At 44.3% G+C, this 25,318-nt stretch overlaps 2 protein-coding genes across 2 annotated transcripts; both read left to right on the top strand.

Annotated features, from left to right (window-relative positions):
- Nucleotides 1-822: 822 nt before the first annotated feature.
- On the top strand, nt 823-2,842 carry LOC120903881. The gene is made up of 2 exons (XM_040313542.1): nt 823-991; nt 1,056-2,842. Exons 1-2 carry the CDS (start codon nt 917-919, stop codon nt 2,562-2,564), a joined length of 1,584 nt encoding a protein of 527 aa, XP_040169476.1. The 5' UTR covers nt 823-916; the 3' UTR covers nt 2,565-2,842.
- A 9,160-nt stretch (nt 2,843-12,002) lies between these two features.
- LOC120901611 lies at nt 12,003-13,657 on the top strand. The gene is made up of 3 exons (XM_040309687.1): nt 12,003-12,825; nt 12,903-13,083; nt 13,149-13,657. Exons 1-3 carry the CDS (start codon nt 12,063-12,065, stop codon nt 13,495-13,497), a joined length of 1,293 nt encoding a protein of 430 aa, XP_040165621.1. The 5' UTR covers nt 12,003-12,062; the 3' UTR covers nt 13,498-13,657.
- The last annotated feature ends 11,661 nt before the right edge of the window (nt 13,658-25,318 follow it).

The following is a 25,318-nucleotide window of genomic DNA, read 5'->3' as shown; positions in this document are numbered from 1 at the left end:
CCAAACATGTTGACGAGGAAAAGATGGAGCAAGTGCGAGCTAAGGTCAATATGCTGAACATGATTTTAACACATTGATTACTTTAACTCATTCACTTACATCACAACATAACTTCGGCAATATTATAAATCTATAAACTATGCACTGGCCAGCGAAATAAAAAAGTCCATTTGCAAGTAAACAAACACACACATCCACATCTTACACAAACATGTTTCACAACAAATGAACTTAAACACACAAGTTTCATTACTTCCTTTACACAATTAAACACATTTTGGGGTGATATATGTAGAGCAAATGAATTACGCGTGCATAAAAAAACTGATTTGAACAAACATAGAAGTGGCTGCTTCTGGAGATGTGTGGTTTAACCCACCAATCTGACAGTTTTTTGGCTTTGTTCGATACAACTGGATTTTTAGTACAGGAAATTGGTGGCGTTTTCGGTATCTTGGTTATATGGGTGGTTATATGGGTATGCACAGTTATAGAAACTGCATTGGTTTGTTTAATTTTCATCAGAATATTGCATCGATATTGGATTGCGCATTCAAAAGTTATAAGCTTCCAAAGTCGCTGGCTACACGGGTAGCCCGGTTACCTGGAATATGATGTTTTTTGGTTGCCAGTGTTAGGGTTAAGCATAATCTGTAGCGCTTGCGTTGGATCCAATCGCTCGGCTAGAGTTTGTCGCTTTGGAACGACACACCTGCCCGTTTGAATTCAAGTACTGAAATAGCTGCTATACACAATCCAACACTTTGACAGCTGGATGTCTTGGAACTTATCAATGCGCTGTTTGTGTGTTTGTTATGGAGATTTTGAACCTACACCGTCCCGATCGGCGTATCGGAAATCGGCATATGAAAAGAAGATCACCGCGCAACATACTCATAGGTAATCTAAACCAAGCATGAGCCGTCCGCGAAGAAAATGCGCGAGGTATTCGTCCCCGCCCAAATTGCACATCAATGATCTGCCACAAGAGGTAAGTAAAGGTCAGACTTTCCACTCAAATCACGATGATTTTACTCCTCCATTTCACTTTCCAGATAATGTACACCATTTTTGACTATCTCTGCATTTATTCGCTAAGAGATGTCTCACTTACCTGCCGCTACTGGGAGCGTCTGATTTCCGAATACGGCGCTACACGATTTACCCTGCGCATTGGTGAGTGGTCAGATGAAGATACGTGGTATGCCGATTGCAGCGCCCGTGTAAAGGTACACTTAACAGAAGCAGCCAAAATGCTCGATTGCACCAAGCGCCGCTACAGCAAGGTCAATATTGATCTGCTGGGAAAACCGTTTGAAACGCATCAAATGAATCTCGTGCTCAGCAAGCTACTAGTGCCGTCCTGGCTCGAGCAATTGGTCGTACTAAGGGTTGGATTGGGGAAAAAATTGCAGATGTTCGCCGTGAAGATATCGAAGGCGGTGGTAAAGATGGGATGCCTGCAGGAGCTACACTTGGTTCATCCAGCTAATGGCTCCAAATGTTTGCATTCATTTAAAGAGCTAAAGGTTGTTAATCGTTCACTGCACAAGCTGGTGCTGCATGTAAGTCTACCTGAGGTCATCGACTGTCCCAATCTTCGCGTGTTGGATATTGTTTCTTCACTGGATGTGGAGACCATCGTTGGTAAGCAGTACATAGAGCACGGAGGCGAAGAACCGTACTGGAAGCTAAAACAGTTGGAGGAGCTCATGATTTGGCATCCTGATGATGATGATGATGATGATGATAGGATGATCTTTTCATCACGTCTTTTAGAGCAAGCTACTAGTATCGATGCTATCGAAAAGATCGAATTTTACCGGCATTTGAAGCAGCTTAAGAAACTGTACTACCACGCTAGCATCGTGTCGAGTGAGGTGCTGCAGGCCATCTGCGAATCATGCGTTCAGCTGAAGGATCTGCATTTGATGTACTTGGCTAGTATCGGTCCGAATCCGTTGCGCCACCTATCGAACCTGAACATGCTGCAACAGTTGAGCATATGCTGCAGTGCCGATATTCTATCGTTCACAGGCGTTCGCTTGCCCCGGCTGGAGAGGCTTCTGTTGTACGACATGAAAATCGATTGGCCATCGTTGGCGGAGCTGACGTCGATCAAGTGGCTAAAGATCACACCCGATCCATCGAAGGTCGATCAAATATGTGATCTTCTCGCAGGACAGCTCAGCAGTCAGCTAAACTTTTTGTGGCTCGCTATGGACTACGTGGATGTTTACGCCTGCCTGCCCAAGCTGTCTGCTCTGAAAACGCTTGTGGTGGAAAATGTTAATCAGCAATTTTCGAAATATCTGCCTAGCTTGCCTCAGCTGACACGGTTGGTTATTTTTCCAGGATACATGTCAAAAATGACCTTGCCGCTTCGGCTTCCCAAACGGATGGTTAAATTGGAACTCATGGAGCTCGGTTTTTATGAAATATTTATACGTGATATTAGCAAATGCATGATGGAGGGTGATTATGCACGTCTGAGCCTACACTTCCGTGAGCAGAGGTCCATTTTACTCAAATATTCCTATAGAAATGTAAGTTCCTTAAGGTAAAGAAAACAAAAACTTGCTTTTGTTGATTTGTTTTACTTTGCCATCATACGTCACAACGTTTATCGCACTAACGTTGGCAATTAAAATTATTTCCATTTTTTTTTCTTGTGGGAGGTGGCTACTTGTCTGTTTTGATAGATTTTGGAATTAATACAGATCTTATTGTGGAAGGATTAATCTGTCATCTAAAATAGGATTAAAGGAGTTCAGGGCACATGCACATCCACTCTTGATGAACTATAGGAATGAATAAATGATTTATTATAAACTTTTTCTAATTCAAGGCTTTCTACCTCATCGTTTTCTTGGATAATCGAACATCCCTTCCTCAACCTTGAATTAGTAAACCTTATTAGTAAATTAGTTACTTATTTATAACGTTAGTAAAGTATTTTCCAGAAGTGAGTTTAATTAAAACATTCGCATTTTGACCTTATAATTTTTTCTTCAATTTCGCCGTTTACGTACTCTTTACGGTCGTAGGGATTTTCCTTTCGGCAGAACTGTACCTAACACTAGAATCTTCTGGTGCATGTTTAGAATGTATCCCTGCATTGTCAAGTGGCCGGTTGATATTGGTAACGAGTCTGTGTTTTAGGTTTGATTTTTTTTTGATCGTACATGTCAAGAAGAGCCAGATGGACTCACTGGATGCGTGACATATTCCCTGACCTATGCTGTTTATCGCGCCGATGCACGTCGCCAGGGCACTTGAAAAGGGTAACAAGCGTTTTGAGTGGTTTGCTCATTTTAAATATGAAAATACTATCCGTTAAGTTTGAAAAAGTGATCGTCGTGGTGATCGCTCGTAAGGAGAAATTGAATTAAATAAAATTCATAAAATAAAGGTGTCGCGTTTGCAACATGAAGATATGGTCCGAAAGAATGAAGAAACAAAATCGCAATCGTCTTCCAAATCAGAATCGACTCCGGAATCGGATACGCATTCGAGAATGAGAATAGGCGTTAGGGCCGTATGCAGCTACGATTGTATTGATAACCGGCTAGGTTTCAAATGCACTGGTAAACGATCTATTCTCACCAAAATTTTGGAACTGTTACCACTTCTGAAACTTTTTATTATTCCTGCAATTTTAGAATATGGGTCGGTTAAGAACAATAAAACTACGGAAAAACATTCAAACAAAAACATTCAAAAAAACATTCCGGTCGATTTCGGACGATTCCTGACGATTCTGACGATTCTTGATAATTTCGACGATTCCGGCTCTTTCCGACTTCGAATGATTGAATCCCTTCGGAACTGGTTCCAAAATTTGATGGAAGACGTCTGAACTAGTGATGGGTAAAGTTAGCAAAAATCCGGAGTCGACTCCGATCCGACACCGATAAATTCGGAATCGGAACCGATAAATCTAGCAAATTGTTGAACAATGCCGTTCACATTAGAAACAGACCTGGAAAACAGTGTTTTTTACTTTATAAAATGCTTGTATGGTAAAAAGTTGACGCAACATAAAAGGATAGCAATATAAAGATTAATAAAATGCAGCAAATAGCCAGTGACGATTCGTAGTTTTCATTGTTTTAGTATGGAAATTTAATTTATCATTCGTTTAAGGTCACTCTTATTATGAACCGTTTTAATTCAATACCCTTATTTGATTGCTTGTGGTATAGTTCGTGGTTGGCATCATTTCCTCAAATAATCATGCCACAGTCTGCAACAACCATCCAACATGGTTCTGATCAACAACTCGGCAGCTAAAGGTGTGAATGTGCCAAACGATGGTTTTATTAGATCATTCGTCATATTCACTATAAATATTTACTGCAAGCTTGCGACTGTTTCGGCACACCGGCATCGCCCGCGGGAAGCTGCCCTACATTCAATTGGGTAAGTATTTTGACATTTGAACCCGCCTTTCACGGTCCTCCTTTGGGGCGATGATAAATTAGACGCTCCTCCACCTCCACCTTCTAATGGCGCGGTAGGTCCCGGCCGCCACCAAACCTTGCGAGCTGCACAATTTAGCGCGCGAGACATAATTCCCGACCCGAACGGTGGTGGTGGTGATTGATGAAAGGGCCTTTCTCCTGTGATGGGAAAGTCGGCAGAGGGAGAAAGGAACGCAGGACGATGCGCAGCAAGGGGTAGCCAATGTATGCTAAAGCGCAAGAAATAAAGGACCATCCCTGTTGAGTTGGACCGTTTCAGCCTGCGGTGGCGGTGGCTGGGGGTTATGCAGTTGTTGTGTTGCTCCGTTGGAGTTTGCTCCTGATTTTACACGACCTGGCGACCACAGAATACGCGGTTGGTATTGTGGATAGGGGATAGGAATCTTTTGTGGGTAGGTACAATTTTTGGCCGCAAACATATCGGTAGCAGCACGGCTACGGGCTGCCGGTGGAATGCGTGGCCAGTGTAAATTGCGATGATGTAATTTGCACCACGCTCGGGCGACTAATTTATGAACCCCCGTGAAAGTACCGAAGGGGCGCTTGCCGCACGCGGTGAGATTCGAAAGGAACGCTAAGGAGAGCAAAGGTTGCGCAGCATATAATGAAAGTAATTGAATGTTGACACGTATACTGTCATAATCGGAATGGGCGTTAAATAATAAACTTTTTGCTGTTGTTGCGACCAATCATTGAAAAGAATTTAAACAGAATGCTCGAGCGAGGAGCAGCGAGTATGGGAGAGTATTGTGGAGGGCTGATTATCCAGTTCAGTTGTACTTAATAAGCCTAAGAAGTCTGATTGGAACGAAATTGTTTTCACTGGAAAGAATAAGAAGAAGAAGAGGAAGAAGAAGAAGAAGAAGAAGAAGAAATAGAAAAAGAAGAAGAATAAGAAGTATTTCTGTTGTACTAATAAAACTATTGCTGAGTAAACAGTACTAAACCAATCATAAATAATAATTGATGGATTTATATGAGACTCATTTTTAAGAATTTTGTTATTAGTAAAGTGCTTGAGACAAGGCCAACAAAGTAACACCAAACATTTAGATTTACGGTCTAAAATAGTTCCAACAGTTAGCAATAATAAACAAACAACAGAAGAGAAATAATAAACAAACTGTCTCATAAGAGACAAAACAGAAACAGAAAAATTAAAACAGAAATAGCCAATAGGAGAAACAAAAAAAACTACTAGAAATGACGGAGAACGAAACAAACTATTAATTGAAAAGTAAGAAAGAGTAAAAAATAGTAAAAAAAAAAAACAAATACAATACAAAAGGTCGGTGAGAAAAAGGTAAAAAACTAACAGAAAAGACAAACAGTGCCAAGCTTTATAGTAAGATTACATTTTTGATTTAAAGAGGCGAATGAGGCCAAATGATTTAGAGTCTCTGTAAAAAGAGTAGAACATTGGCCGAAAATACAAGATTATGGGTATCATACCGTGCAAGGCAGGATGGGCAGAGTTGGACAGCACATCGCGGAGCAAACCAAATGACCAAACATGTGTGAACATGAGCTAGTCAACATTTCTTTTAATAAAACAAAAAAAAACATAAAAAATATAAGAAAAGAAATAAGTAATTTAAGAAAGACCAAACTAGATAAATCAATGACTACGTAAATTGTGAAACAATAAGAAAGCGAAAAACAGATGAATTAAATCAATTTAAAAAATAAATAAATAAACGTACAACTCAATCAATAAATATACATTCAAAAAAGAATAAGTTAATAGTATCAATCAAAAAATTAATAAGTTTTTGAATATGTTAATAAACAAATAAAAAATATAAAAATTAATAAATAATTAATTCAATCAATTTAATTAATCAATTAATAAATAAATAAAGATGAACCTGATCCTATGAGAAGACTTTGCAGAAATAGCTAATAACCATAAGAATGAATACAAAAACGAGTGAAAGCACTTTCACTCTTTCCGGTTCCTCTAACTTTTCGGTGTCACCTTATCAACCCGTGGAATGAATTTGTTCCGTGTCTTATTATCTACTTCGCCTTCAGTCATCCACCCCTACGTTTCGTTCCTGCTATTCCAGTGCCCAGAAAGGAGGTTCCCATTTGGTTATCAAACTCCCCTCCACCAGCGTACGTTCTTTCACTTGCAGGCGCAAGTCGCGATATGCTTGAAACTGGGCGAGATTTATTGACCAAAGCTAATGAACGCATCACGACCGAAATGCAGACATCATTACCTTCGCTTCTAGCGGCCAGCCAGCGGACAGGGTGTGTAAAGGGTGTAATTAAGGCATTTCTTTTCTCAAACTACACGCTCCGGACACCAATTGGAGGCTTATGGAGCCAATTCGGGGCGTGGGGTAATTAATTAAACCTCATCCAATAGGCCCGACGGGTGCTTTGAAGAGATTGAATTATTTCCCCGGTCAATTAAGGGCTGGCACGTTTAGATCCGGCCCTAGGTCCCAGTGGCGGATTGTACCGAGTCGAAACATCTTGTTCACGCCAGCAGCCTGAGTTGCACAACTTCGGAACCTCGAAGGGAGAAGAAACAACATTGAATGAGCGTTTTGAAGGCAAACATAATGCATTCAATGGCGATGTGGAATATAAATCTTTGGGATACGGCAATGCTGCGAGATCGATTTTGATCAAAACCGACGTAGCAAACGGATTGGCCGCATGTATTGATTCGATCCGATTCCCACACGCTCCGATTCACACATTCTTATGATGCAATAAAGTGTGTCAGCTTTCCCAGGGTGACACCGTGCAATGTGAAGGGCTCTAGCGCACGCATTCACTCCCATTTCTCCCACGTCGCGTCCTTTTATGGCGTTTCACCTTCCGCGGTGCCAAGACTACGGCCAAGCTAGGGGAAAGTGGGGTGGGCTTAAATAAACCGCCATCGCTCGTTAATTCCGACTCGCTCGCAGATCCCAAGCAGTTCAGATCGGGCCAGATAGATTATGCTTCTGCTGGTATGGAAATGTTCAACCAGCGTGTTCTTGCTTCGCGCGTTATAAGACGCCGTGCGCAATACACTTGCAGCATGCGCGTTCTGCCGCATCAGGCCCTGGCCGGTGACGTTGGTGTGATCTAACATGCTGTTAAAGGGACTCATCCAAAGACAAATTGCTCTTAATTCGTTTCGTTGTTCAATTTAATAAAAAACAGCCCCTTCTCTGTAAAACAATAGCCTCTTCCCAAACAATGCCCTCACGGTGCGCAATGAGCCAAACCGTTTACGCGCGGCGTAACGCGGCGTAACGCGCTCTACGTTTTTGACCACCACGTGCGCTTTCAAACCGCCAATGATATCTTGCGAACCACGCTAGTGTTTGCTCCAAAAAGGACACCCCTGGTGGCATAGCTGCACGCTATCGACACCAGCACATGGCCCACAAAAGCATTCGGGTGTGTGTGTGTGTGTGTCACGGTGGCGTAATACACGAACGGTAAAGTGCAGTTTTCTTCTCTGCGGTGGCAAGGGCTAACTGTCTCTGCTCTAAATACGAATTTTTCAAACCACCACCTATACTACCCCGCAACTGGATTGTTTTGTGTGTGCGCGCGCATGCACTTTTACGCGCGCGAGCATGACATAAACGCGACACAGCGTGGCGGGTGCAGCTCGGATTGGAGAATAGTTGTAAACAGAACATAATCAAGAGAAATGGAAGGAATGAAGAGGGCATAGGCACACAAACACACACAGTCCTCCGGCTCGCTAGAAAGTGATTATTATCGAACACGGCTCGGGGTATCTGTGTCACGATAAATGATCTCCACCCTCCAACCCACCAGGCCACTGTTGTGCACCCGATTGCGATGGAATTGAAGTGCAGCAGCGTGCACTTTTAATGTATGCAAGTAATTGAGCCGTGCAATGCAATGCACAAGGAGAAGGAAGGTACGCCACAGCGTTAGATAATGCTTTCCTCCCTAATGGTACAGAAAAATTGTCATCGATCGGTGGGATGGAAATTCTGTCGGCATGCGCGTTGTCCGGCTGATTAGGTAGTGGGGAGTGGGGAGGGCTTTGTACCTCCTTTTTTTGTTTCGTTGATACACTGCCACACCGCTTGTTGTATGGTAATAATTTATGCGCAAAGTAAAAAGGTAATAAAGAATGTTAAATAATCAATCACAGCTGCCGACCATGCGCTGCCACCGCTGATCGTGTTGATCAATTTGCAGAGATTTGTGTATGTGGGGTAGGGGGCCGGAGGAGGGAGGGGAACTTAACAAAATGCAGTGCTGTTTGGGAATTTGCCGTTTTGCATGGTCGACTGTGTGCACCTAACTTGACCATATAGATGTGATATATTAAGTTTTGGCGATTAACTATTGCATGTCTTTGCTATTTTGAACCTTTGTTCTTCATTTCCTTCTTCTTCTTCTTCTTCTTCTTCTTCTTCTTCTTCTTCTTCTTCTTCTTCTTCTTCTTCTTCTTCTTCTTCTTCTTCTTTTTCTTCTTCTTCTTCTTCTTCTTCTTCTTCTTCTTCTTCTTTTTCTTCTTCTTCTTCTTTTTCTTCTTCTTCTTCTTCTTTAAAACCTTTTCCTTTTCCTTTTCCTTTTCCTTTTCCTTTTCCTTTTCCTTTTCCTTTTCCTTTTCCTTTTCCTTTTCCTTTTCCTTTTCCTTTTCCTTTTCCTTTTCCTTTTCCTTTTCCTTTTCCTTTTCCTTTTCCTTTTCCTTTTCCTTTTCCTTTTCCTTTTCCTTTTCCTTTTCCTTTTCCTTTTCCTTTTCCTTTTCCTTTTCCTTTTCCTTTTCCTTTTCCTTTTCCTTTTCCTTTTCCTTTTCCTTTTCCTTTTCCTTTTCCTTTTCCTTTTCCTTTTCCTTTTCCTTTTCCTTTTCCTTTTCCTTTTCCTTTTCCTTTTCCTTTTCCTTTTCCTTTTCCTTTTCCTTTTCCTTTTCCTTTTCCTTTTCCTTTTCCTTTTCCTTTTCCTTTTCCTTTTCCTTTTCCTTTTCCTTTTCCTTTTCCTTTTCCTTTTCCTTTTCCTTTTCCTTTTCCTTTTCCTTTTCCTTTTCCTTTTCCTTTTCCTTTTCGCTAGCGGTTTACCCATAAGTGAATAAAATGGAAAGGAAATAAAAAGATGGAAATTCAAAACTGTTGAAAATGTAAAATAAATAGGAAAACGAGACTAAATAAGTGGATCAATGGATATTCGATTAAATACTAAAAAACGGTCTTAATCTTTTTTTTAAATTCCTGATAGAAAAGTCATGTACAATTAAAAAAAAACACACCTTACACTAAGCTTATTTTCAAATTGTAACAAGTTTCAACCAACCCATGAGCTCAAGGTTCACTGTTTACTAACAGCAGGCACCCCATCTCCCCGATTGCTATAATCTCCGCCCCGCCAAGGCCACAGCCAACAAGCCCCGAGGAGGACAAATCAAACACGCTGGGGCTTTCGGGGCATAAATCTTTCCATTCATTATCGAGGTACGTTGCAGCTGTATTGCATCCCGGACGCCGTGACGAGCAGTGTCCTTGGGCTTCTGAAGTTAATTCTTTTTCCCGGATGGAAAGACGATCGTCCCCTTACGATTGGAGTACGGTTACGCGCGTGCCATAAATCATACCGGACGACCGCCGGTCGGTTGCATTTGTTCAAACTAATCTTTCTGATTGGAGGAAGTTATCGCGATCTCCGATCGATAGAGAGAGATAGAGAGGAATGGAGAGGGATAAAGAAGGCTTCGATCTTCGACGGAACATGTTCTTGGCGTTGATTGAGCAAGTCGCTATTGGTGAAGAAGATTGTACCATGAGAGCTTAGAATTCAAACGTTGATGAGGCAGGAATATCGCTACACCAAAAAAAAGGTAATTTATTCTGTAGATTCAACAACCACATCCAATCAAACCTATCTGTCAATGCGCAATTACTTACCGAGTGCGTTACCTATCTATTGCACCGAATCTTCGTCCGCCCGGACAGGACGGATCAGTGCCTTCACATTGCAGGTACGTGTGTCGTGATCAGCAGCAAACAATCAATCAATTAAACTCGCAACAATTTGCCACACTGGCTCCGTAAGGGGGGGCCCCGGCTCGACGCCATGCAAGGAACCACTCAGGGTGGCCTATTTAACTTAAAAAGGCACGTTGATTTTGTGATTCGATCGAACCCACCCGCCAATTATGCAAGGGCGAGGGCGAGACACACATCGTGGGAAGGTACCGGCTACCCAGGAAACGAATGTACCGAACCGAGCAGAGTAATCTCTCCTTCTGCGCAACGGTAGGTGCAAAACGGCCAGGACCCTTGACGCTCCGTACGCAACGTACCAAACCGGCGAAGGTCACGACCGCCAACGAAAATCGTGCCCATATGGTGACTTCGGAAATACTGGTACTGTGGCGATTAATTTGTTCTAAATTGAAAACATATTATGTCACGGCAAATGATTCGGGTGTGTGCGTGCGTGTGTGTGTGCATGTAGTAGCAGCGGTATTGATCTTTGATTAATGATTCGGTGAGCGAACGCGCGTACCGTTCAGTACGCTGCGGCAACGCAATCCCGAGTCCTTGAGGTATGGAGACTCGAGCGATCTAGCGACGACGGCGAGAGTACGAACCGCACCACCGTCGCTGACACGCTGGCATTGGGCAAGGTTTTGCCCCGGTCCTTACCTATCTTATCCACTGAACTGTGACTGGTGATTCCGCATGAACCGTATCGATGGATTCCACCCCGGGCAGCTTGTAGAAAAAAGGCGGGCGCAGCTGCCATACCTTCCATAAACTTGAACTTCAGAACACGCTCGTCCCCCACAATGGAACACAAATTTTACCCCCAAAACCTTGGCGGAAACGATTAGCTGTCCGTTCCGAGCCAGAGGCACAGCCCGAAACGACACCACGTAAACCAAGGAAAGGGACACAAAGTATGTGTTTGAGAGTGTTAATAGGATGCCATGATGCTGCGTGTTGTCCTGGAGGCGGCACGAGTCCACAACAAGTGGACGGCGCACGACGGGTTTGATGACATGGACATAGGAATCGAGAATTCGTTTCGCGTACCATTTGACCGGATAAGGTTGGAGTGGGGTCTTTTTTTCTGTTGGTTTGTTCGTTGTCATTCTCACCTTTTTTTGCACTTGTTTTGCCGGTGAGAGGGGAAAACCTTGACAGTGACAGAGACTTTTGTGGGTTCCCTATTTCGTTGCAAGATCATTGCTGCTTGGGACTGCTTGAAGGACCGCAGAGCGGGCGAAGGATGCAAGTTTGTCCGATGTAATCCTTTTTCGGACCTCGGCGGTCATGATCGTGCGTGACCCTCTTTTGTGTGGTGTGGATTTGCTGAAGTTTTGGGGTTTTGGAACAATGTTCAATATTTGCAGATGGCGTGCAAAATTTCTGAGCAATTTAATTATGGACAAGGTTGCTATGTGCACACACACACAACCACTCCCCGGGAATGTCTCGATTGCCTGTGTTTGGCTCACTAGATCGACTGGCCGACCGACTTCCTGTAGGCTCTCGGGGGCAACTCTCCACTGCAACTGCTCACACAACCACATCAAATCACAGTAACCTTTGCGTGACGGCGGAATTGTTCCTTCTCGTCTTCGAAATGTCATCCGACAGTTTAGTTCGTCCCGGTCTGACGACGCCCTTTACCGGCAGCCTGCCCGAGATCAAGCTGCGCCTGCGCAAGAAAGTGCCGAAGCTGACCGCGAACGATGTCCGGCGGGCCCGCATTCCGTACTACGAAGCGATCGCCAGCGAACTGTACGAGGCCGGGTACGTGCATGCCGCCTTCCTGCTGCTGCATCTGATCGAGTACGAGGACGGGTACGTTGGGCGGACGTCTTACGCGGCGGTCGAGAGCCGTCGGCTACGAAACGATGAACAGCTGCTCAACTATTTGGGCGATGCGCTGGCGGCGGCAGAGGGCTGGAAGACCCGGCAGCAGTACGAGCGGGAGGTGGCCGAGCTGCTCGCCATTGCGCGCCATTTCGGACCGGATCCGGAGAAGCGATGGCTGGTGGGGCAATTTTTTCGCATCGCACTCGATCGCTGTGCGGATTGTAGCCCGCGGGAGCGTGTCAGGGCGCAATCGATGGTTAGATATTACTATGGGAAGTTTTTAATCGACCAGAGACAGCACCTGGAAGCGATGAAGCTGTTGGAGCAGGCGGATGGCGATCTGGAACACGCTTGTCCGGGAGTCCGGGACGGTTGGAGCACGCTGGAGGAGGATGGCGAACCGCTGTCGATCGCCATTAACACGTTGCTGTTTGTGAGTAATCGCAGCCTGGCGGAGGAGATGGCGAACTCGCCCACGTGGATGGTGGAGCAGTACGTAAGGGACGCTCACAAGGCAGCTCTGAAAAGTCAGTACAAAGTTATAAGAACATTTGAAGATGTAATGAGGGAATCGTTTCTCTAAAATGTGTCTGTCCTTTTGCAGCTCGGAAAGCATCCATCATGGCCCAGTCCTACCAAGCGTACGGTGAGTTCCTGTGCGCAAAAGGATGCCTCGAGGAGTCGCTGGAGATGTACAGGAACGCACTGCAGCAGGCAGAGCTGGACGGTGAGCTGCCAGATTTGGCCGTCTCCGTCGCTCTAGCGCAGGCAAAATCGTACCATCTGTAAGTAGACACACTCTTCTAGTATTCCTCTACCACACTTCACAGCGTCATCTTATCACACCCAGACTCGGTCAAACGGTAAAGCGTGAAGCAATGCTGGCCCGTGTCGATCGTATGACAAAGCCCACCAAGAACTCGCTAAGCCGTGGCCATTATCTTCTCACTGCCGCGACCCTGCAGCAGCAAGACGCCAAGGAAGATCCGCTCAAAATGACCGCACTGCTGCAGAGCCTCCAGCAGGCGGCATCGGTGTTCGAGCAGTTTCGCCAGCGTGACAAATCACTCGAGGCACGCTGTCTCGAGGGACTGCTGCGCGCGGAACCGCTGTTTACAGAGTATGCCACGCTGGTCCCGGCCGCCATTAGCACTTCCGATGAGGCACTTTACCGCGTGATTGATCAGGTCGGCTTCTGAGACGGATTTTGGGGAACCTCGGGGGTGACTTCCCACTGCTATTAAAGAGAGGTTTAGGCGGTTGTTTCCATTCGAGAACTGCTTCTTTTATGATCCAGAAGGGGAATGGTGTGGTGTGTAGTAAAATTCCCGTCCACGGCAATTAATTAATCAAACAAGATCAACACCTGGTCTAGGTGTGGGGAGCGTTTTTGCGCCGTTTTCGACAGCCACGTTTGGTGAAATGTAGAAATGGTACGGGTTTTAGAGTGTTTTTTCTCTCTTTCGTCGCTTTCGATCGCTCTTTTCTGCAGGTTCATTCGCCCACACGGGGTCGTCGCATGCCTTTCTGCTTCCCTTTACCATTCCAACGTCCCCTTATGGCCTATCGATAGCATCAAAATGCTTTAAAAATTGCGGGGGTCATCGATCGGGTGGTTCTCGTTTTTCGTTTGCTGCCCTGTAGATGAAGATCGTATCAATCCGAAGGCACTCCCTTCGTCGCTCTTTCGCTCTTCTGTCGCAGCTTTTCGGAACAGCCGTAAGTCGCCACTTCGGCTATTGCATCCTTTTTTTTCGCGACGTTGGTGGCATTTCTAAGGTTGTCTTTACTATTCCAATTAGCATCGCTGACCGAGCGATCGGTTTCGGAACGATTCCGCTTTTGCTAATTTGTTTCCCTGCGCGGCACTAACTCCCTCTCTTTTTCGTTACCTCACCTCATCCGCTCTGATGTCTCTGAAGATTATGATGAAGATGACGAAGTTTATGATGATGATCACCGATATGATGGGAAGGATGGGGGCCATCCAGGCGAAAAAGGGAGAAGGGAGTCCAGGAGTTTGGTGATGAATCAATTCGTCGTCGTGTTTCATTCTTCCCTTTCGGGAGTTCTGCGAGAGGTCCAAAAAAGAAGCAATTAGCGAACGGCAAACTAATGTCCACCGTTTGCCGAGGTTTCCTGAGGTTCGTCTTCTGGTGCGCGATCTTGCTCAGTGTCATCAGTGTTTGTTCTTTTCCCGATACACCGCCAACGTAGTAATAATTTTCGACGGTATAATGATACTGGCCGGGGCAAGAATGCCGACCCAATTAGTGTGAACTGCTGGGACGGTTCGCTGCATTATGTCATCTCCGTGACAGACCCTCCAGGGTTGAGATGTCATATTGAGTGCATATTTCTGAAGAACTCCACTGGATTCGCAACCTCACCAAACACACACACACCCTTTCTTGAGCGTAACAGGCAAGGAAACTAGGGGTTTTATATTTGTTTAAGGTTATTTTTGTTCTTCACAGTATGAAAGACTTCATGAAAGGCTCCACGCCCAAACAGAGTGAGTGCTGTTACGTAGTCGTCGTGAGTCGCTGCACTTTAAAATGCACCAGTTTTAAGCGCTGCTGGCTACTGTCACGAAGCCCCGTTCCCGACTGCTTTTCTTGGCGATTGTTCGGTGCGGAGGTTTGTTGCAGAATTGTTGTTTTTTTGTTAGTTGTGCAAATAGTGTGCACAGGATACCACGGGAGTGTGTAGCACAAGTAAACATTGGCGGGATTTGTTATTTTGGGGCGCACTTGGACAAGCGAACATGGAGCAGGCAGATCAAGTGCCAGCGTTGCAGCTTTCGGACACCCTTGGCCACCTTTCCCGAACGGTTGTGTCGTGTTTGCCCAGTAAGCGACGAACCCTTTGCGCACGGTCCCGGGCGCGGAAATGCGATAATGAAAACAATGCAACAAGAGCAATCGAATAAAATGCAATCGTTCGATTTGTGGGGCGTGTGCTGCAGCATGACAGCTGAATAATAGCGCACAACACGTAATCGTTATCGTGCGCATGAAATATAGGAACGATTAATGAAATAGATAAAACGAGCGGCAATAATACCCGACAACAACAAAATGGAAAAAGAGATTGTGAGTTAAATTTTATGTTGCTGAAACGATCAAAGGTTAAGCGGGAGAAAGCAACAAAAGCAACCGCAGCATCTCAGCTGATCCGTATGAAAAATCATTTGCGTTGACCCAAATGCTGCCCGGGGCCGGCAAGAGTGGTCGCAGGAAAGGTATTCCTCGTGCCTAGTGACAATGACGTAGGCAAAAGGCAACTTTAAAGCAGGAGGAAGCAAAAAAAAAAAAAGATCACACACATACACAAGAGATTTGACCAAAAAACTAAGAAGAAATACCACTGCCGCCCTATCGGCTGGCTGGGAAATATGTCACCGATAGTGTGTGTTGAACTTCGGCAAGAATTGGGAATTGAAAAAAAAAAGCGCGCAGACACACACCACCGACCAATACTAACAGTACAACCGCGACCGTTCGCCGGCCGTCCTCTTGTCCGCACTCTTGTCCCGAACGATCGTGCGGAACCAGATATCGTCCGTGGTATTATTTGGTTTTGTTTGCTCGTTTCGCCCTCCCAAAACATCTCGTAAAGTAGAAAAAAAAGAAGAGGAATAGGAAGAAGCAGCAGGAAAAAACTTCTCCCTGCTTCTCCCCAGGCACCGAAGCAGCGGAGAGTTGAAGCGAATCTTATGCAAATTTATTCTAATAATCATCACACAAGCTCCACATCACGCCCCGGCGATGTGGCGAGGGAAGCTAAACGGAACGTTGAGGGTAGGCTGGGCAAGAAATGGATACCTTACACCGGTTTGTTTTCAGCACTCTGTTTCTCTCTCCTTATACCTCTATCTCTCTCTCTCTCTCAGACTCTGTGCAGTATGTTAAATTTATATTTAAAAAAAAGTTCGCAAGTGTTTGGTAAATTTTAGAATAAATTGCACCAAAGCTCCCAGTACGCACGTACGTCTTCTGGTCAGATTTGTTTCCTGCAGTTTGACAGCTTCTTATCAGCTGGTGGTACGTACTTGATTGGTTCCGGGGATTTCAGCATCTGTTTTTGGGATAGCCGGAGCAAGGTTTGTCGATGAGAGATTGTCTGTGTGGTAGAAAAATATGTTTTCCGTTTGCTAACAGGCAGGTGAAGAAAGCAATAAACAAGTAAAGATTAAACGCCAGTACAATGCATTTGGGTGTTTAAGATTGAAGGGATTATGGGCGTTTTTTTCTGTGTGGCGTTGGAAACCGATTTGTTTTTTTTTGCAATCAGGATCGCCAAAAATGTGTTTTGCCATCAGGTGATCGGGATTATGGATTTCGTCAGGGGTGAAACACTTTATGTGAGATCTAAACATGAGAGCAATGAAATAATTCATTTAAATGATCTTATACAAATATACCGATGCCGTTAAAATCATTGTGTTGTCAATAGATGGACATTGATTAAAATTGATCACAGGAAGGCAAAAACAAAGAAATGATTAGGCAGGATAGATACCCAATTTGAAGCACTTGAGATACACCTGTTTCCAGCTACGTTCGAATCGCAAACCGCCTGCTTCGAATCGCTTGCCACTACGATCGAATGCGTGCATCTACAGTTGAATTGCGTGCCAGTACGGTTGAATCGCGTTCCACTATGGTCGAATCATATGCCACTACGATCGAATCGTGTGCCGCTACCATTGGATTTCTGAAAGCAAGAGCATAGTAGACTGTTTGTTTACGTTTGAAAGCTGTTTCTTTCTTCGCCGACGGCATTTCGTTTGTAAAATACTAATAAATGGGAAATATTCTCTGATTATAGGCAAACCCCACGAATATTGGTAGAAACCATGAATCCACCAAGAAACCACCATCAACAACGAACACCGAATATTAGTTGAAAACAAGGATTTTACCATCAACAAGGGACCAAGATATTCGTTGATAACAAGGATTTTACGTGTAATCAGTGAATAATTACCTTTGATTAGAATTTTACAAACGAATTGCCTTTGGCGAAGAAAGAAGCAGCTTTCAAACGCAAACAAACAGTTTGCTAAGCCCTACCTTTTAGAAATCCAATGATAGCGGCACACGATTCGATCGTAGTGGCACACGATTCGACCGTAGTGGAACGCGATTCAACCATGGTTGCACGCATTCGATCGTAGTGGCATGCGACTCGAAGCAGGCGGTTTGCGATTCGATGCAAATGGCACGAGATTCGAACGTAGCTGGAAACAGGTGTAATAGATGCCCAACCTTTGGAGATTACTAGGGTTATAGTGAAGAAAGTGTCTTTGGACCACAGGATCGGCTTCTATCTCCTTTTATCTGATTGCCTATTGATTCATTGTTTTGCTCAAAACAGAATAAAACGTCTTGCATATGAGAGGCTCAGTCAGTATTAGAATGCAACCCTTAATTTTTGCTTGGTCGAACTACTTGATGATTGTACTGTGGAGTCGGCAATGGGACTACAATTTAAACAATTCACCCAATGATATCAAGATGGTCTGTGAAAAGATTGATCGCAGTTCAGCTCTATTTGGAATCCTACCAAGTAAATCAATACATTCAAAGCGATTGTGTTGTTTGTACTTGCTGATTATTGTTATGTTTCGGTGATGTTCTGCAGAAAGTGTAGAAAAAGTTTCAAACCTAATGTTTTCTAATGTTTTGTTCGGTGACATAGGAATAGGATCAAAAGAAGAATTCTAGCTTCTGATGTTGGGAATCATAAGGAAATTTATTTAGGATGTTGGGAATTATAAGGAATAATAAGGAGTTTGAAGATTTTTTTAGAACTGTGGGAATTTCTCTACGACTCTCTGTACTGTATTGACTTCAGTAATGGTGCACTAAAAGTTGGGAAAAGGTTTAAAGTTACTACAGAAGAGCCCTCTTAAGTCCTGTCATCTATAAGATCATTGGTTATTATATTGAAGATCCATCCAAGTCAACAATAGGCTTCTCATCTTATAAGTCGAACATCTTCTGATGTAGGCAAACTGAACGGTCTTTCCCGTCTGCATCCAATATTGTTATGATGAATAAAACGATTAAACGAACATCAACAGGTTGCTCACCACTGGCACAGACCAATAATGCTGCTACAATCAGCAGGATGAAAAATATTTTCAATTTCGTTTGAACATGATTCGAAACATTAGCAAAAAAAAAGACCTGGATTTACAAAGAAGCGGATAAGCAAAAGATAAACAAATTTCAATTTCCCGTCTCATTGTGGTGACTCATCGGCGCAGATAATAAACCGCATATTGCCGCTTGAGATCCCTCTTGCAAGAGAAAGAAGGACATCAGTAGGTACCACAAGAAAGGAAAAAAACACCCCAAAGCCTTTGTGGGACATTCATACCAGCCATACGGTCGCCAAATTGTCTCCCGGTGTCAAAATCGGCTTCAATCGCGTCGCTCGCATCGTTGCTTCACCATCGACGGTCGTCCGTCTTTGGGCGGCAATCACCCAACCTGGCACACGGAACATGATAACGACAATCAATCGTCCCGAGCGCGAGGTACAAATTCTAGGAAAACGAACGAACGATTTGGGGATTTTCCGATTGCAGATTGTACCGGGCCCGGTCGTCTGTTGTTTTAATTGATTTTACACGACCGATGGTACCCGCTGGTGTACCGATCTCATCCACTGTCCCTGGGCTGCCCTGGGCGTCCGAATTCGCAGAATCGTTGGCGCGATAGAAGTGAAGGTTCCGGCGTGGGGCGGCCGGTCGGTCGAAGGTGCGCCATGGTGTTGCCCCCCGTGCTGCCGCACCGTCACAGCGCAGCATGATGTCATGCTGGGCCTGCTCGGTCCGGTCCCGGTTCCGATCTTCTTCGTTTGGCATTTCGTTCGAGATGATGTGATTTTGTTGTGTTGTTTTGCTTCACCGCGCTACCCCCTTTTCTTCGCCATGCCAGAACGCAAACTGGACAGAGAAAAGGCTGTGGAGCAACAGGGACGGCCGCCGATCCGAGCGAAAGCTTATGCGAAAGCAATAAAATGTTTATCAGCTTCATTTGCATAATTCTTACCCTCCCCTCTCCCCGCCTCCTTCCCCGTGCTTTGTTTTCTTCGTCTGCAGGCGAGGTTCGTCGCTTAACCGCTCTGTACAAACTCTCCTTTTTCTTTGGCCAGTGCTTGTGGTTCAGCAGCGGCAGCAGCAGCAGCAGGGGCGGCTTTCTCGCTTCTCGTTTGTGCCTGAATTAATATTCTCCCTTTTTGGCAAACGCGTTTAGCCAGTGCGCGCCGATCGCGATCTGTGCTGGAAATCGGATCGAGACACTGTCACCGGTCATGTTGTTGCAAACGTGTGTGAGTGTGCCTCACTTGTCCAAAAACACCCAAAATTGAATGCTTTTTTCTCTCGCTTGTGATGAGAAAAGTGCTACTAAAATCGTTCAAGTTAGTGGTGGATTATGATAGAAACGATCTCCCCTCGGTCGGGCTTAGACGCTTCGGTGGGCTTAGGATCGTTATCCACGAGTCGGGAGTATGCAATTATGATAAACATTCACCGAGCTACCCGTAAATTGAAGGTAAAACATCGATCTTTAGTCGTTTGTTAAACGTTTCCCGCTTTCGGGCGAGGAAAGAAATGCTAACAAGTATGATCGCGATGATGCTGTGGCTTTGGATGGAAGCAAACAGATTCGCACACATGACGGCGGCTGCTCCTGTTGCTGTCACTAACTGTAACTACCCCGTCACGGGATAATCCTAATGTTATGTGCCGTTTCGGGAAGCTTACCGGTACCTGGCTTCCCCAAAGTGGTAGCAACGTACACACGCAGTCGTTCGAGATACTGGCGCATGCAAAAGTCTGGATCTGTGTCCCCCTCATCACATGCTGCGTTCGAGGGAGGGGTTTTAAAAGGTTTCTGTTGTTAGCTAATACGATCGGTGTGCTTGTTTGTGTTGTGGACGGAAGTAACCGCTTATCGGTTGGCGCAGGTTGATGAACCTGCCCGTTCTGCACCGTAAAAGTAGGCGAAATGTGGCTTACGCCTAATCGTGTGACGCGTTGCAACCGTTAAAGGCCTTCACCTTTTTTTATTCTTCTTCTCATAGTTTGGAATGATTGAAATGCACCCGGAAGTTTGATGCGGTTTTTTGATTTCTTTTCGTCGCATCGCATTTGAATGGATTAAAACTGATTCGTCATTTCGGATTTGTATGAATTAAAATATAATTTTCTCCCGCCAAAATTCGGAATCGGGCACGAGCGCGAGCCAGAAAGCGATAAAACGTTTTAATAGGGGGTGATTAAAAAGTTTAATTAGTTTTTGGTGTATTGAAATTCTTCACAGCGGCCATTGCAATTCCACCCAGAAGGCCACTCGAAGATAGCAGAACTATAAAACAACCATTTCATTACAGCGTTCTTATCGGTTTGCTCTTTTATCGCTGGTCAAAACATGATTTCTTTTCCCTCTCTCATTCCTGCTCTAATATTCAACCCAAAAAGGCAGAAACGTCGCTCGGTGGCATTATTGCAATGGCCCCCAAAATCCCTCTCTTTATGTCGTGTGCCAGCAAATCCGTGCAAATGATCCGCTTTGATGTGCGGTGAAGAAAATCGTGACAAACGCGCAGAAGAAAAAAACACTTCCAATTTGATGTACAAATAACGATCTCGTTATGTAAGAGGTGTAATACGCCGAGTGGCTAGGGGCTTTTTTCGGTTTCTTTTCATTTCTTGCCACCGTTTCGCGCGTCCATCCGTTCCTCTGGTAGAGAGTGTCGCCAGAAAAATGAGAAATTCTTGTGAAAGGTAATGTTGGCCGGTCGGCGCTGTGCGACGCTGATGTACGGTATTTCACCGTTCACGGCAGATTGTTCGGGGGCTCGTTGCTGGCTAATGATGGAACGGCGTGATTTTGCATGATTTGCAAGTGTCGCAAATGGATGGTATGTGGTGGAGTGTTTTTACATAATGATCATGAGATGCGATGGGAAAACGACGATATGGCAGAAGCTTTGGTGGTGATGGGGCTTTTATTACGAGGTTCGATGTGGGTAGAGACCTCTTGAGGGTTTTTGGAGGAACATTTGAACGCAGGATAAGTCACTTTGAATACAGGATGATCCAATCACTCGTTAAATTTTCATTGTTTTTCATGACGCGATATAAGGTAGAACAGCTTATTATCTGACACTCTAATCTAAATCTAATCTAATCTAACTTTATTTAAATTAAAATAAAGTCTAATATAAAGGGCCAAGCTTTTCAAATTCAGAACTATTCAGTCATTTAAAAGGTTATAGTTTCCTTGTACTCTGAGGTTTAAGTCAAAATATATTAGCTTCAACGCCCAATTGAATCAGGAACTGATGACAACCCATTCAGATACCTTATACCAAAACCAAACCCATACCGGTCCTCAATTCGATACAGTGCCCATACCTCATGCCAATTCTGGACTTTATATTGAACCTGTATCGGTCTGGGACCATAACTGAATCCATAGCCGGGGCATACGATCACGAACCCATACTCGTCCTAGAACAGATACTGAATTTCTCCGAATGTTGAAATCAATAATGAGCCCATACTGGTCCTTGAATAGACACTGCATCCATACCAGTGTTTGAAGGAATACTGAACCCATACCAGTCCTGGATTAGATACTGAACCGATCATGAACGAATACCGTTCTTGGAAACGTTCATGATCTCATGCTCGTTCATGGTCCTCGAACCGATACCGAACCCATACCAGTACAAGGACCGATCTCGAAACCATCATGGACTGCTACAAGTCCTGGAAGCGATCATAATCTTATACCGGTCTTGAAACCGATCGTGGAACCGATCATGAACCCATATTGGTCCTAGAACTGATCATAAACTTATACCGGCTCTGGATCTAGGCATAAATATACACCGGTTCTGGATCCTGTAACTGATGTTGAATTCATACCGATTCTGAAAAAGCTCCCGATTTTATTTCGCTCCTGGAACTGTACTTGCTCTGAATCTGGAACGAAATCTGGTGTGGACATATAATTGATACAGCTCCAGTTCCGATCGAGTAACTGGTTCTGCTGGTCGACAATCCATACCTGGCAGTACATGTGCAGCGTAGGTATAAATGTTGGGTAAATCTGATTCAGATTCATAATCTCCAAAGATTCTTAGCGCTGGAATTTCTTATTCTTCTTCTTCTTGGCGTAACAACCTACCTAGTCATGCCAGCCTACATTTTCGACTCTTTTTTGACAAGTACCACGGAGACGAGTAGTTTGTTTTACTATGGGAAGACGGTTCATGCGAGGCTTGAATCCATGGAGATTTATGAATCTTAATGAATTCATGAATCTTATAGATTCTTGATGAATAGATTCTTAATACTTATGAATCTTTGAAGATGAATCCTAAATCTTTAAAGATTCATGAATCCTTGGAGATAATTGAATCTTTAGATATTTTTTAGTTTTCTAGAATCGATTAGGAAATCGAATCACTCATCGCTGAAGATTCATATTGATCAATCTCCATGAATCCTTGAAACCCCACAGTACTAGGAATAGCATAGGAATTTTAGCTCAATTTGTATAGTGATTAAATTACATACTTGACAGCTCTACGAGATCGTTCTAGTCTTAGATTTAATTAACCATGTGTCGTAATAATAATCACATTATTTGAGTTTTTTGTAACGTAAGTGCTACACTACAGAGCTTTGTGTATCTTTAAGTAAATTGGTCCTAGGAATTCTTACTAATGCGTATAATAATGACAAATCATTGGGTGTAATGTTGAAAATATTACCAAACAAATACCAAACAGTACACCTGCAAAACCAGGAACTAATATTTATAGGTCTTATGCGCCACAAAAGTATAAATATGATCCCAAAACGTTGACGCTAAACACTTCCCAGATTAATCTTCCCTCACTGCCGATAATCTATCAAGCAATCCCACCAATAATGCCACCCCACGAAGGATGCGTCGCACTATCGATCTGTGCGGCAAGTCCGATATTTTTAACAAGCTTACCTCACATGATGTGTTTATTTGCTCAGTCGGCGTTGTTTTTGTGTGGTTGCGCGCCCTAATGCTGATTAATTGCTGACGCGCCACATCATTTTGCAAACCCCGCGTGTTTGCCCCATTTGTCAATGGTGCGCTGTTGCCGGTTTGTATTTCTGTGTGTGTGTGTGTGTGTGTGTGTGTGTATGCTTTCCCCTCCACTCTGTCTACGCTCTTCCACAAGCGCATCATTTTATCTGTTTGGGTCGATTAAATATGCTGCTGCGCATCATAGATCAACCCCACCGGTATTGGTGCGTGAAGGAATCGCGCACGGGCTGCACAAACAAAAGCGGCTCTAAGCGACGAACCCGAACCCCCAGGTCCATGTGTTTTGTGTTTTGTGCTCTCACATATGCCCGCGCACACCGGTATGATATATTTTCTGCTAATTCTCATCGATCAGCGCTTTCCGCTAATGGGCCGATAAACGTCGCCGGTGGTATTGTGTTGGCTAGGCGCCGGTGTTCTCTGAAACACGCGGCGCGGGCAGCGATTCGCTGCTGCCCCTTGGCCGGCAATGGTATATTCTGCTCGCGAAGGATGATGACGATTGACTTATGGTTCATCCGGCAGTTCAGGGTGCTGGTTTTCGTTTTCGCTGGTAATTTAGCGTCCGGACCAGCCCGCCAGGGGTACTTCCGTTGGCATTACCGGCCTGGTGGTCTCCGAGGGGGTGAGCGTTCAGCAAAATGCCGGGCGGGCTCTCGAGACCTGCCCGCCCAACGACCTTCATTAATAAAAAGCTGATAAATCTGTTCGCTATGATAAGCGCAAATTAATCATAACGCTTTTTTTCCTGCTCCTAAACCGCGCGCGCTTGTTTGTGTGAGTGTGGGTCCATTAGGGGCTGAGCTGCTATCAAGGATGGCGAGGGGTTCCGTGCGGTGCATCATGTTCTTGAGAAGTCAATTCCATGCATAGCCCCGTAGGTCCGCCGGTGTGTAACGTGTGTGGTGCTGCCCAGGGTAAGGTTAGAAAAATAGCGGCACAACGACGATAAGATAAGCGTTCTATCGACAGCACTCGATCGACACGTCGATCAGCCCTGCGGCTCCACGATGCACCTGCAAAAGGGTGGTGGGGTAAGGGGTGCGTATTTGCGTAATGATGTGCAAATGCCTCACACCGACCTGGCACTCGGGAAGAGGGGGCACATGGTATGGTGATGTTTTGGTGCAGGCAAACGCGCACTTTGCTTCCTGGCTTTTGTTGAAACAAATCTATCTTGTTTGCAACCCGTGCGTAGGCTACGGGTTCCGGGGGGTGCCCCCGTGGGTGGACGTGGCTAAACTACATGCCTGTCGGTGGCAAGATAAATCGATCCGATAGCAGCTACACATCTCTATCGGTGTCTAGGTGAAAAGAGAACAAGTCAATCGGCTTTCGTTGCAAAATTAACAAAGGTGTTTACTGGTGGGACTACTTGAGTTTAATTATTCTGTAAGAGCTTCTGATTAAATTTAATGTTCATTTGATAGAGGAAGAAATTCCTAACAAAGTATTATAAAAATGTAAATAAATGTTACGGTAACCTGTATTTTTTTTTTCAATTAATAGTAGTTACTGTCCATTAATTGATTACTTGAATACGCCATTATGCATTTGTCGGAGTTTCTCAGCAAAATATTGGGTAAAAAAACCGTAAAAATTAAAGCGCTAATTAATAACTAACCTCCGAAAATTTGAGACTTGAAGCATCGAAAGGACTGCAGAGGATGCTAAAACACTTTGTTGATCTGAGTCTTTCTTATCAAAAGGTTTTACGAGCTTTTCTTTAAAAGAGGATACGAGATCAGTATTCAATAAAAATTGAGCTTTCGTACTGCTTCGAATTGCGGACACTTAAGGCATTTTTGGCATTTAATATTTTCGTATTAATTAAACTTTCATCGGTCAAACCTTTGCATCGCTCAGTTTACTTAAGCAAACCTTATACATTTAAGGTTTT

This window comes from Anopheles arabiensis, chromosome 3 (assembly GCF_016920715.1).
Source record: "Anopheles arabiensis isolate DONGOLA chromosome 3, AaraD3, whole genome shotgun sequence".
NCBI classification, from domain to species: Eukaryota; Metazoa; Arthropoda; class Insecta; order Diptera; family Culicidae; genus Anopheles; species Anopheles arabiensis.
Note: the sequence above shows the minus strand (reverse complement) of the source record. Positions and strands in the feature narration are given on the sequence as shown.

Bases quoted from the DNA above. Each gene is read 5' to 3' on its own strand.
- LOC120901611 (XM_040309687.1), top strand. From the start codon at position 12,063: ATGTCATCCGACAGTTTAGTTCGTCCCGGTCTGACGACGCCCTTTACC. The intron at 12,826-12,902 runs GTCAGTACAAAG...GTCCTTTTGCAG, and splicing joins TCACAAGGCAGCTCTGAAAA to CTCGGAAAGCATCCATCATG. The intron at 13,084-13,148 runs GTAAGTAGACAC...TATCACACCCAG, and splicing joins CAGGCAAAATCGTACCATCT to ACTCGGTCAAACGGTAAAGC.
- LOC120903881 (XM_040313542.1), top strand. From the start codon at position 917: ATGAGCCGTCCGCGAAGAAAATGCGCGAGGTATTCGTCCCCGCCCAAA. The intron at 992-1,055 runs GTAAGTAAAGGT...TTCACTTTCCAG, and splicing joins TCAATGATCTGCCACAAGAG to ATAATGTACACCATTTTTGA.